The sequence below is a fragment of the Pseudochaenichthys georgianus genome, chromosome 10 (assembly GCF_902827115.2).
Source record: "Pseudochaenichthys georgianus chromosome 10, fPseGeo1.2, whole genome shotgun sequence".
NCBI classification, from domain to species: Eukaryota; Metazoa; Chordata; class Actinopteri; order Perciformes; family Channichthyidae; genus Pseudochaenichthys; species Pseudochaenichthys georgianus.
Window position 1 is genome coordinate 8534214 of NC_047512.1, and position 13401 is coordinate 8547614.

At 41.6% G+C, this 13401-nt stretch overlaps 1 protein-coding gene across 1 annotated transcript in view; it reads left to right on the plus strand.

Moving 5' to 3' along the window:
• Window positions 1–13401, plus strand: part of rapgef2b (Rap guanine nucleotide exchange factor 2b) — a 125562-nt gene that overhangs the window by 25055 nt on the left and 87106 nt on the right. Inside the window, 2 exon segments of the mRNA XM_034093510.2 lie at window positions 7330–7400; window positions 12221–12277. Of these exon segments, the coding sequence (XP_033949401.1) occupies window positions 7330–7400; window positions 12221–12277 (128 nt within the window).

Here is a 13401-nt window from a genome sequence, read left to right on the forward strand (position 1 = left end):
ACAACAGTCGTGCCTTAAGATATTGAAATATCCTAAATCAAAGTGCTGTATTAATATTATCAGACACAATTTAGAATGAGAATGAAACGATGTGTAGTGTGTTTTTATAAAGCATTGTGCAGTGTTAAATTATGCTCATTTAATGAAACTGTCCACACTGAAATCCCCCACCTATAGTAATTGATACATAAAAGACTTGAATGATACTGGATTTTTAAAAGTGAAAGTTCAACACATTTCGCAGCTCGACCAGAGAGAAACAAACATTATTGTGATCACACAATGGAAGGATTTCCTTCATAGGCGGCGCGTGAGGCTCAGGTTTGGGAAGGCTAAATCACTTTTACCTGACGCTGCCCGCCTCTGGCGTCTGTAGAACATAAATCAACTCGGTGAAAGCACCGCCTGCTGACCAATCAGAGCTCAGTGTGCGGAGTTTAAATCTATCAAGTCATATTACAGGATAAAGGAAATACAGTTTAAACTGCCGTATGCAGAGAAGACGCCGACGTGTCGCACTTATCATTCATATTACATCATCAATCAGATCATCGATCATATAATATCATAATATTTCCTTATCTGAGTCAGCTTCTCGAGCCGTATCTGGCCGTGCATCACCTACAGTGTCACATACTGTATGCAGACGTATTATTTTAAGCAACACATTATGTTGACGAAACACTCAACTCAAATGTAATTAAAGTCAGATCCACTCGTGTCTTAGACGGGGCAGTGATATCATAAAACTATACGCTTTAAAACACTCTGTAGTTATTTTTAACGAGTTGTTCTGTATTCTCCTTGCACGTGCAACTCTGTGGCTTGTATCCTGGATTATATGTTTAAGTCATGGATGTTTAAAGTTCATATTTGTATAATATTAGTTTACTTTTCATTAATGAAGTATGACGCTGCACTGTCAGTACACTTGTCCCTGTTTGTGATTGGTCAAAGGTAGCTAACCCCGCCCCTTTCACGTGAACGCGCTCTCAGCTGGAGAGATAAACCCTGGCTTGATTTACAGAGTTGATAACCAGCGCCGTAGGACCGCTTAGCGAGATCTCGTTTGTTAGGGTGAAGATAACTCAAACATATCCAGGGTCTGTTGAACTGGCTTCATAGTACAGGACACAGGTGGCTGCATAGTAGCGCTAATGTCAAAGACACAAACATTATACATTATATTTTTATTTTACCAGGATGCAGTTACACAAATATTTGGGAAGGCTTTCCCTAGCCTACAGCACCCGCCGCCCCTGATTTCCTTGACAGTAGTCGAATAAGCGAGGGCTTGCTTGCACAAATGCAGACGCCTGGAGATGTGCGTGTTGTCGACAAAGGAGACACCATCATTGATTTATTCCACCGGGGGACTGTCTGAGAGCAGCAGCCATCGTGTCTGCTTTTATGGCGTTATAACACTTAATCGGTCATTCCAATACGGGTATAAAAATACGGGTATAAAAACAACAGTCCCTTGACACACATTAACATGTTGAGATACTGCTCCACATAATGATGCTATCCACTGTTTCTGTTTACGACGGCACATGATGACATGTGGAATTTATTGTTGAATCAAACTAGATATAGGGACGTGTTGAAATAATTGGTATATGATCATCAATGGGATACAGAGGATCCTTAGGTCACCAGAAATGTCCTTCCTCCCCTCCCCACCTGAGACTCCTTTGTGTATTCTCCCACAGTGTGCCATTGTTTGTGAAAGGTTGCAGCCCCCTTTCTTTGATGTTTGTCTGCAGCGGCTGATGGATGCTAGCAGAGGTCTGCTATCTGCACTCAGCCAGAGACAGATGAATACATGGATTGACCATTTGTGGCTCAGTGAAAGGAAAAGCTTCCTATCTGCAATAGAGACACTGGGGTGATAGGAGATAAGCAAAGCAGAGGCTCTTCTTTACCATAGTTTAGGGTGCATGATGGAAGCATTTGCAGCCATTTTACATAGACTTATAAGCCGAATATATATACATTTTTGTTGCTGTTGGTCGGACTAAACGAGACATTTAAAGACGTCACCATTCATACATTTTATAGACAAAATATTTGATGAAAAAGGAAATAATGACAATTGCAGCCCCATCTTAGTGGTACACACAAGGCATTTAGGTGTCTGAATCACCGATTTGCAGATAATGTCACATGTCAGAAAGGATACATCAGATGTAATTCAGTTATTCTTTATTTGATTTCAATTTAGAGCTGCAGCAATCAGCTGAATAATCCATGCATTGCTTAACCCTTATGTTGTGTTTGGGTCTCCCGTGACCCGTTTCAAGTTCAAATGATATAATAAGTACGCTCTAGTTTTTTTTATCGGAACAAGGCTTCATGATATCCTCCACAACAGCTATATAAACACTACAAAACAGATTTTGAGCATTTTAGCCAAGTCTGAAGAACTTGGCTAAAAAAAAGTGTATAATTTGGTGTTCGAGTCTGGGGAGACCCAGCAGAATTGTTGTGGGGGAGTCAGGGTCAAATTTGGCCCCATCAAGATTCATCTTTGTCTTTAGACACCCCTCCCCCGCCCCCTTCATCCACTGTAACAATAATTTAAAACTTCTTGGGGGGGAGATTGTATTCTAATACAGATAACGTAATGATCCACTGTCTTCACTATAGGAAATATGAGTGAATTTAATCACATGTTTTACTTAAATATGTGATGTGTTTTGGGGCCATAATACAAATAAAAACAGGATTGTACGGTTATGAATGCATAATAAGTTAAGGTATGATGTAGTTAAAACTATATTGGATGATAGTCATTCTTTTTGAGTGTTTTGGACTGAGATCAATCATGGGTCAAAATTGACACGCGAACACCATGAACGGTAACAGCTTTCGAACACAACACAAGGGTTAACTCAAAGATATCTGGCAGCTGATTTTATTATATATGAATCGATGTATACGTTCCAGCTTCTCAAACACTTCTATTTGCTGTTTCTCTTTGTCATATATGGGAATATATCAAGTATTTAAAGGTTAAGAACGTAGGTCAGATAACAGCTAATTGAAAACATCGCATTAGCTTATTAGGAATTGTGATTGCAAAGTTTTCCCATTTCATATATTAACCGCTTAACGGACTTATCAAGAAAATAATCTGCAAATTACTTGATTATGAAAACAATAAGTTAGTTGCAGCCCCTACCCCAAGCTAATACTAAGCATTGGCATCATTGGTGCCATGCACAGTGTTGAACATATTGTAATTCTTAAAGAGACTCTGTGTCAATGTTCATTCATTTATTTTTGTATCATTTCGGCTCACTTATCTTTCCTTTTCTCTGTGTGAAACTGAATATGTTTACACTGAAACCAGAGGCTCTTCTGTTTTCTCAAAAGCCTCAATAAACAACTTGCAGGAAAACTTTATAACTTCCTTGACCTTTCTTTACCACTGAATGCTTTGCCACTCAACAGACTGGCAGTGGGCCCAACACGGCTCCCTCTCCCTCCAGGGGCCCTAACATAATGGTTGGAAAATGGAGTATGTCTGTTGTGTTTTCGTGCCCCGAACAGAAGAAGACAGGGTCTGATTTTTCATTTGTATACTGGAGAGGAAATGCCTTCACTTGTTTGGCTGCATTGCACTGCTACCATCTGTGTCCCGAGTACACGTGTAAAGCGATGACATGTTGTGTTGCATCGACGAAATAACCGGGGAAACTTACAAAAACGGTTGACAGTATGTAAGTGGTATGCGAGGAATGTCTTTCACAGTTTTGCACAAACAGCTTTGAAGTGTCCACATGGTTTTATCAAGAGCAGCATCTTGGTATGTTTTTCCATCAGAGGGGGCCACCTGTGTTCCTGGAAGGATTAGTTTGGAGAAAGATGGAGGACGGATTAGATGGTGTTACTGGTTAGCCTGGGAGTTTGAGCTACCCCCCCCCCCCCCCCCCCCCCCCCTCTAAAGCGAGCAGTGTTTTAAAAAATGAACAAGCTTTGTCTTTATTCAGCACACACACACAATGAGCACAATTTCAGCCTTCATCAGCATGTCCTAGTTTCAGCTCCCCGCTTCACTTCCTGTTTGTGTTCTATGGGAAGCTGTTGGTACCGCTCTCAGCGAAAGATGTGAATGAACATGGAGCAGGCAGTGATGTTGAAAGCATTGACCCTCTGCTTTTGATCTCTCTACTAAGAGGGAAAAACATGACAATCAGCTGTGAGATGATGCGAGTTGATGTCCATATAAGGAGTTGTTTTTTTAAGTGGCTTGAAATAAGAGTATTTGTTAAGAATATTGCTTTTATTTGACTTTTTTATGGTTATTTAATTTAGTTTTTTGAAGGGGCAGGTAAAATAAGAGTTCTTCTCCCTGCTCCTTTCCACCATACACTATACAAAAACAAAATAGTATAAGTGTACATTTTTATTTTGGAATAAAAAAATAAAAAAATTCCAGTAAAGAAAAGCTGAATCTTCAGTTAAATTGTGACGATTTTGTTGTTATTTGAAAATCCGTTCCATGTCCTAAAACAGTCCTTTGTTCTCTCTCTGTGTACTTTGTGGTGATTGTGTTTGGCTCCGTCTTTAAAGAGGCCAGAAAGAGAAAAAGAAAGAAAATGAGACGGGAACATGCTTGGCCCCGGGAGTGGAAAAGATGGGGTCCTTTGCATTCTTTCCATACAGTCAATCTGAAATATTTGAGACTGAAGCCACAATTGATGGTTTCGCATACTTTTCTCCCTGTGAGGCAGCTTTTGAGTGGCGCTGTTTTATTCACAGTGATGTCACTGTGGAAAGAAAAGAAAAAAAGCTGCAACACTGCCATCTAGTGGTGACCTTGTGTCTGCATTGTTATATGCCTGCTGCTAGGTAGGGTAGGTTGGTATAGGTAAGAATGGAGAAACCAGCTCGAGTGCGCTACAATTTTGAAAGTACGCAGCCGAAACAAATCTGCCCCTTCCTTCAGACTTCCTTGACCACATGACCAATGAGGGCACGAGATAAGTTTGTGCACGAGATGGAAGGCTGACAGGCAGGTCGGCCACTGCATGGAATATAACAAGTATTTCTGAAGTAATACCTACCCTACCTATACTTTACTTCATGTATGTGTGCTGTTTTCTAAAGATAAAGCTCATCATAATGGACACAAAATCCCAATGGGATGCCTTTTTAAATTACTTGTTTTCACTTTTGCTTTAAAATATGACTAAGTAAAAAATACCAACATAGTCGCCAGTTGATTATCTGACTATAAAGTAAGTGTAATCAAAATGCTTCATCTGTACCCCTGCATACATTTAATAAACTGTACTATAAACCTGAAACACCAGCTTGATAATTGAGTAATTGCTCACTTTCCTATAATTTGCATATACTTTTGAACCTCTTATAAATTGATTTGTCCTTTTTAATTGCCACTTGCAGTTGAGCAGGAATGTGTCTCATGAGTGTTCATTGTGCTGAGCCATTTATCCAAAATGAACCCAGTAAACCCAGGCTGCAGTTCCTGGTCTCCCAGCAGGTGGCAGTATGAGTCTGAACATTTCCTCTGCTCATGTTTCTGACCACAGACACTGAACATAAGGATATGGTTAGTGAGAATATCGCTGTGATGTAACGGTCCAGGCGGCCCTGAGGACCCTTTCTCTCCGTGTACGCTCCATAAAGGCCAAACCCAAATAACTAGAAGAGTTTGCGCTGACGTCAAGGGACCATGAGTCAGTCGTGTAGCGTCATTAGGATGTTAAATAGTAGTAATGTCTCACATGTTGGTTGATTATTGACATTCTTTAATTATTCATTTCAATTTTTTAAAATCAGCCTAAACTAACAATAGTGAGGCTTTTAGCGCTGGTGTGATTGTATTATTCTCTTATTATTTAATATGACACCAAACCAGCAGACACAAAGCGTTATTCAGCTTTTGTGGTCAACAGTTGAATACAATTTTCAATTAGTTTGTGTTTGCTTCCATTAGAAACATAACCCAGACACAGGGTGGGCATTTTGTGTGGTTTTATGTGTGTGTCTCTGGCGGGGATTTTAACACAGAGTCTCTGTTACCCGTCCGCTGTGCTCTCGCCACATCTACCTCCAAATACATCCCAGTACACACACACACACACACACACACACACACACACACACACACACACACACACACACACACACACACACACACACACACACACACACACACACACACACAACACACACACACACACACACACACACACACACACACACACACACACACACACACACACACACACACACACACACACACACACACACACACACAACACACACACACACACACACACACACACACACACACACACACACACACACACACACACTCAGAGTGTCAGTGCCCCAGTGTGCACACACACAGTGAAGTAGCTGTACTGGCTGCCAGCTCTCAGAGAGGGCCACTTTGTTTCACCTCTGACTTGGATTCACGCTACACAATCTGAGAGTCGCTCACTGGGTCATTTGATGGAGTAATTGAAAGGGGGGGGTTAGTTGTGCAGTGTACTTCCTTTATTTTTTCTGTGAGGTGCTTTATTGCTTTTTAATCCAATGCTCCGTCGCACAAATCAATGTCACTGTCTGTGAACGGGTTTCTGTCCTGTGAGTGGCCAGTGTATCCACTGCACAATGAATAGCGTTTTAAGAACCAGTGCAACCACATAATAATTTCCATTTCATTTAATTGTTTATTTGAACCGGGACAATGCACATTAATGAACATTTTAAACAAAATAATGCTTTGAAATGTAAATGAGCCGGATTTGAGCTTTGAGCTAATTTCCATCCGTAGTCCCGTCACATACAACATTTATGAACATAACATTTATATACATGGCAAACAGAAATACATGATATGCAGAAAGAGCATGAGCAGCATACAAGCATTTACCACAAGGCAGTACAATGTAGCAGCTACGACATATCAAGTGCAGTGTAGTGCAGTGTTGCAGCAAAAAAGTGAAGTCTTAATCTGATCTTTTGTCTACGTGGTTTTCCTTCCAACCAGATGAAAACATAACATTGATATAATGATCACCTTCTAACACGGACATGGTGGCAGTAACAGTGGCCTATTTACATTCAGATATCTTGCTTTTCAGCAGGTACATTTTCCAATATGCTCATCAGGTATTTGCTAGCCCTGTCTTTGTTGCTGAGCTGGTATTGTTCAGACGTTTTATCGAAGCAGTTTCACACAAAGTCATTGTCGTTTCATACAATGCGGATATAAGTATTGATTGTAGAGGCTTTAAAGCTTTATCTCTAAGCCTCTGTGTCTAACAACAGCTCTCCTCTGTTCCTCAGGACCTGGAGATCGTCTACTCGTATCTCCACGGGATGGAGGCCTTGTCCAACCTGCGGGAGCACCAGCTGAGGTTAGTGTCTGCACACATTACCGGAACCTAATAACCATAATTGAGAGCTTGATATTCCAATCACATTCAATTCAAATGCAAATGAAGTCACTGACAACTCCTCAGTGTCTGCTCCATAACGGTTGTAGTCAGGGGTGCAGCATTAACAGGGAGCCGCCAGCCAAGAGCTGCTGAACGTCGTCTGCTTTTCTAATCCAGCAGCCACTCGTTGGCTGGAATAATTTCACTCTCTAAAAAGCAATTATGCTGCTAAAAAGACATACAATATAAAAAACCAGCTGTTACTGTGACTAGAGCACATAAAAGTATATCTTCCTGATCGCTAAAAACATATTTTAAAGGGGACCTCTCATGCAAAATGTACTTTTTAATGTATTTTTTAGGTGTGTCGGGGAACTCACGCAGCGTCACAAAATAAAACCCTCTCTCTTTTCCTCCGTACCCAAATCGCTAAAAACGGGGGTACAACGGAGCTGATGCAGATTTGCGTCCGATATGACGTAATATCGGAAATGTGGACCCACGGCACTATCAGAAAGTTGCTATCAGAAACAATGCCCGACTGTTTTGGTCGTAATATGGTCGGTGTTTACATTAGCATCGCTAACACTCAGAGCTAACCTGTACTGGAGAGCATGTGTGTGAAGAAGCAGGAAATAAAAAGGACCTCACCTTGTGGTATAACCGGCAAGAGAGAAAGCCTTTGAGCTCCAGACTGTTTCAGAAATAATCCTTGACAATCCATGATATGGCGTTTCATCACCGCAGTATTTAGTTTAGACGGTATTTTTTTATCAATTTTTCATTTTTTAAAGCTTTATACCCAAAATCAGCACTTTTGAAACAGGAAGTGAAATAGAGGGATATGAGGAATGGCTCGATTGGGTGATCTGTTTGGTATTTTGAGCAAAACACTTCATAGACATGTTTTTTATATATTTTAATATATCTGAGACCTATGCTATTCCCTAAAAATAGCATGATAGGTGCGCTTTAAGCATGATTAATGTTAAAGTCCGCTATGTTTGTGCTTGTAAGGCCCATATATTTTCTGGATAACAAAGTGACAAGGTCTGCGGTTTATGTAGGTGTGTCACATTACCATGATATGTAAAACTAAATACATTTAACACCAATTTAACACCAAAAGGAGCTGTTGAGGTGGGAAAACACAGTGATTGTCTTCCCTCTATGGCCCCGTCCACACGGAGACGAAAACAAACCTTAGTCTTTTTCAAAAAAGTCTTCCGTGCGTCCACACAGAAACGGCTCAAGAAACGTATCCGTCCACACGAAAATGCTCAAACGCTGGAGACGCAGTAGTACATATGCCGGGCCTGTAAGTGGCGCTGTACTTCTGCCACAAAATACACCAAAAGCAGCGAATAAGATCGATGACGATTATTATTATATTATATAATAACTATTCTGCCGCTATTGTGCATTTGACAATCAAGCCTTTGAATCTTTGATTTCGTTTCAGCTCTAGTTATAGCTCTTGCTTTTTTTTAACTTTCTGTTAGAAGTTCATCTCAATCAGGACTTTCTTTCTGACAGTAAAAGGCAAGTTGAGGTCCATATTGAGATTCTATCTCTATCGAAACTGATTTTTTGGATTAAGACTAAATGGACTTTTGTGTCTTTACATAAAAACCTCACATTTGACTCAAACTACCCTGATGTGAACACCGCTCTAGCCTCCAAACACACCGCCCTGCTCTCCGGTCACCACACCGGCCTTCTGGTCTTTTCTGTCTGGCGCAGACTTTCCAAACACTGCATGTCAGAAGTCTGTTCCCAGCATGCCTTGTGTGCATACATGTGGATTATACTGGCGACGGAACAATGTAGCGGTACATGACCCGCGAGCTGGAACATTCCTCTGTGTGACCCCTCGCAGGCCTCCCACCCTACAGTAACCCCTCACCCCCCCCTCTGGGTCCTGAGGAATGTCCCCATGGTCCCACACACCAATCTTCCACTCCCGCCAACTCTGCTTGTCCAAACAAAAAAAACAATACAATTCCCAGCCAGCTATGATCCCACTAACTATGGGATTATGTTAGAGTTCTTTTTTCTTCCACATTTTGTCTGGGAGGAATGTCTTGTTTTGTCCGCTGCAGTCCTTTTTTCAGCGACTTGTTTTTTAGTGCTGGGATTGTTTTTTTTTTTCTGTCGTCGTCGTGCACTGGTGGGGGCTGAAACATGACGGCCACCCCCCAGCTGTTTTTTAAAGCCTTCCGTGTTTTTAATCAGCTACTGTTTACTGTATGCCTGTCTGTAACGGTACATCCACACAGCAGCTTTAGACGAATCTTCCACCGCTTCCAACGCTTCTCTGCCCATTGACTTTGAATGGGGATGACGTCACTTTGCCTCGCTTTTCGGCGAACTGCATTGTGGGGGAGCGAAGCGAAGATTTCCAGGATTTCCAGGATTCAAAAGTTGAGCAACGTTCAACTTTTGAAGCTGAGCTGGAAGCGCCAGCCACTCAAACACGTTTATGCAAATCTGACAGTACAAGCGCTAGCCAATCAAACCGCGTGTAAGCAGGGAGAACCAGACCGCAGTTCATTTCCTCATATTCCAAACGAGAAATTACGGGAGCAAATCACCCGGTTCTTTACGACGAGAACTATTAACGGGATACAAACCAGAGGAACCAGGCATGGAGGGAGGTGGCAGAGACAGTGGGGGAAACTGGTAGGTTTTCGCCTGTTTGGGGAGTTTATATATATATATATATTGCTCGCATAAAATCCCCGGGGTTTTTTGCTTTGTATGTCGGGGGCGGGAGATTCATGTGATTGGTTGTTGGTCGCGTTGCTCGCAAAAAATCCCCAAGCTTTCAGACACTCCAAGATTTTCAAGATTTTTGAAAAGCTGCTGTGTGGACGTACCGTAAAGTTGACTTGTTTCACTGGGGGCGTTTTGGGATAGCCTGATGAGGATTACTTTGTATGTAGGGAGGAGAAATGGCTTTGAACATCAGACATCTGTCATTAGAAACATGTTAACAATGATTTACCCTAAACTAATAGAGTCATAAAACATAGTTAAATCCTTGTTTGCATAATGATATTACTTTTAAATTATGATTACTTTCGATCCATCCTGTTCCGAAGGAAAACAAAGCATTTCACAAATGAGAGCATAAGCACAAAGAGAGTTTTTGCCTAATTAAGGAAGAGAAAGCTTATCACAAAGTATGTCGGGATAAATGGCACTTGTTTACTTGTTCTGGGAGCAGATGCATAAACAAGTCTAGTAAGCTAATTGTTCAAATCCAAAAACATACCTTCAAAATCTGTCAGTGGATGAGTAACTCTCTTCACCTTTAATCACTGCTGCATCAAAAACAATTAAAATGATTGATTTAAAAAAAAGACAAATTATAGCCAACAGCACCAGTACAAACAAACACAATAAATCAAACGGGCAAAAAAAAATGTAATAGATAACTCTCTGACCCAAACTGAAAGCATGTTTAAAAGATAATTCTCACAAATGCAAATAAACGTTGCCATGACAAACATCTAGAAAAATGTAATGCCATATTTGTAGAGATGTCCCGATCACGTGATCGGGGATCGGAGCTGATCACGTGATTTTCAAAAAATCGGGGATCGGGATTTTTTTAATTTCTTTTTTTTATAAAATATTTTTTTTTTATTTAATGTTACAAAACAAAAATGACCATGTTCACGTCTTAAAGTCATCCTGGGGACTTCGTTTTGGTTTAAAATTACACAACAGCATGTATGTGTTGCTTTCTTTGGGCTTGTTTTCAGACCTGGTTGCTTATTTCTCTGAAATCTGGCAACAGAGTGGGCGCAGTGTCTAATAGTAGCAGTAAGCTAACGAGAGGCTACGTTCAGCTGGTGACTCGGGAGTCGGGACAGAGAAAATGTCAGGAGTTTGGAAGTATTAGAAAATTGAAAGCGAAGGCAGTGTAACAGCCAGATGCAATGTTTGCAAGGCAGAGGTTCCGCGTGGTGGAAAGAACAGAGCTATGTTCAACACGACCAATCTAATACGCTACCTGAGAAACAAACACCAACAACAACACGACGAGTACACAGCGGCCACTCAGGTAACGGCACTGAAACAACTGACACTTTCAGAGACTTTTAAAAGGAAAGAGAAACTGCCCCAGAACAGTGAAAAGGCCAAACAATAACAGCCAAGATAGCTGAATTCATCGCGTTGGATGACCAGCCGTTATCTGTTCCCTTTTTTTTCTCTTAATGCATTGCATAAAGATCGGATCGGGAAAAATCGGTATCGGCAGATTGTCAAAATCAAATGATCGGAATTGGGTCGGGAGCAAAAAAAGGTGATCGGGACATCCCTACATATTTGCATAAAATACACCTTAATTGTTTGCTTCTGTAACATAGTGACATCACTGTAAAACTCACGCTTCTATCGGGTAACACTCCAACTTTAGCGGGACATCTCTAAGCGGTGGACCAATCACAATAGAGCCGGCCAGCTCACCAATCAGAGCAGACTGGGGTGCTGCAGCACAGGCAGTATGAGACAAATGTTTGAACATTAAAGCATGTGAACATGTCATAGTGGAGGCATACATACTAATAACAAACTCTTTAAAGTCAAGTGCAAGTATTTTTTGTCTGACCTGAGTCCAACTCATGTGAGTGCAATTCTCAACGATGGCATTTATTACTTGTTGAAGTCATGTCTGGGTCTATTCATCTCAATTATGTATTTGTTGTGACTTTGCAAACCAACCAACCATATTTAATTTCCCCTCCTATTGTTTTCTGACCACCCCTCCTTCTTCTCTGTCCCTGCAGGATAATGTGTGAGTCGGTGCGCTATGAGAGACATGAGGCCAATGAAGTGCTATACTAGTAAGTACCACACACCTGTAACTGTGTGTATCTGTGTTTAAAGAAAAATGGATGATATACGGCCAATCGCTTACATCTCTACCAGCGTATGACACACATGAAAAACAGCAGGGTGCGGCCTATGAAACTATATTTCATATCTGTGTGATCAAAGCACACTTTAGCCCGGGCCGTTACTCAGAGTTATTGATGAGCCGAGGCGTCCGGGTCCTCACAGCAGAGCGAGCGGGGTGACTAATGAAAACAAATGTCCATAAAGCACAGAAGCAGTCATTCGATGCCTCTATCAAGGTGTGTATCATTTTCACAACCAACCACTCGACTTTAACGTGGTAGGGATCTCCAGTCTATTCTCAGCTTGATTCAATAAGTCAGTGTCTACTGATTGAATCTAGAAGAAAAATGGAAGCTATAAAATCTCATTTCCTCCGATGCTACCAGCTAGTCAGTGGGGGTTCAACGCTTCCTCCTTTGAGCTCGCTGCTGTGAAGGGTCCATGTTATCGGAAAGCTGTATTGACAGATTCCTGACAGCTTCAGAGTGTGTTAGGATGTTTTTTTTAAACTGTAGTAAGCACAGAGCACACACACGGTTTGACTTCTGTCACATGTTGACGTCTCTCGAACACCCATGGTGAGAGTTAAGACGGTTAATTAACGTTATCAGCCTCTCAAGGGACCGCAGAGGACGCATTGTCCCTTCTATGCCTCCTGATCGCTGTGTGTGTGTGTGTGTGTGTGTGTGTGTGTGTGTGTGTGTGTGTGTGTGTGTGTGTGTGTGTGTGTGTGTGTGTGTGTGTGTGTGTGTGTGTGTGTGTGTGTGTGTGTGTGTGTGTGTGTGTGTGTGTGTGTGTGTGTGTGTGTGTGTGTGTGTGTGTGTGTGTGTGTGTGTGTGTGTGTGTGTGTGTGTGTGTGTGTGTGTGTGTGTGTGTGTGTGTGTGTGTGTGTGTGTGTGTGTGTGTGTGTGTGTGTGTGTGTGTGGGGGAAGAGTCAACACCTCATTAGAAGCTCATCGGTGGTGTGGGAGCTGATTAAACAAAAGGAATACAGATTAAGCTGTGGTCGCATAATAGACTCCAGTTTCAACAGGATTCCCTCAGGCCCCTTAGACCAGTGAACACACAC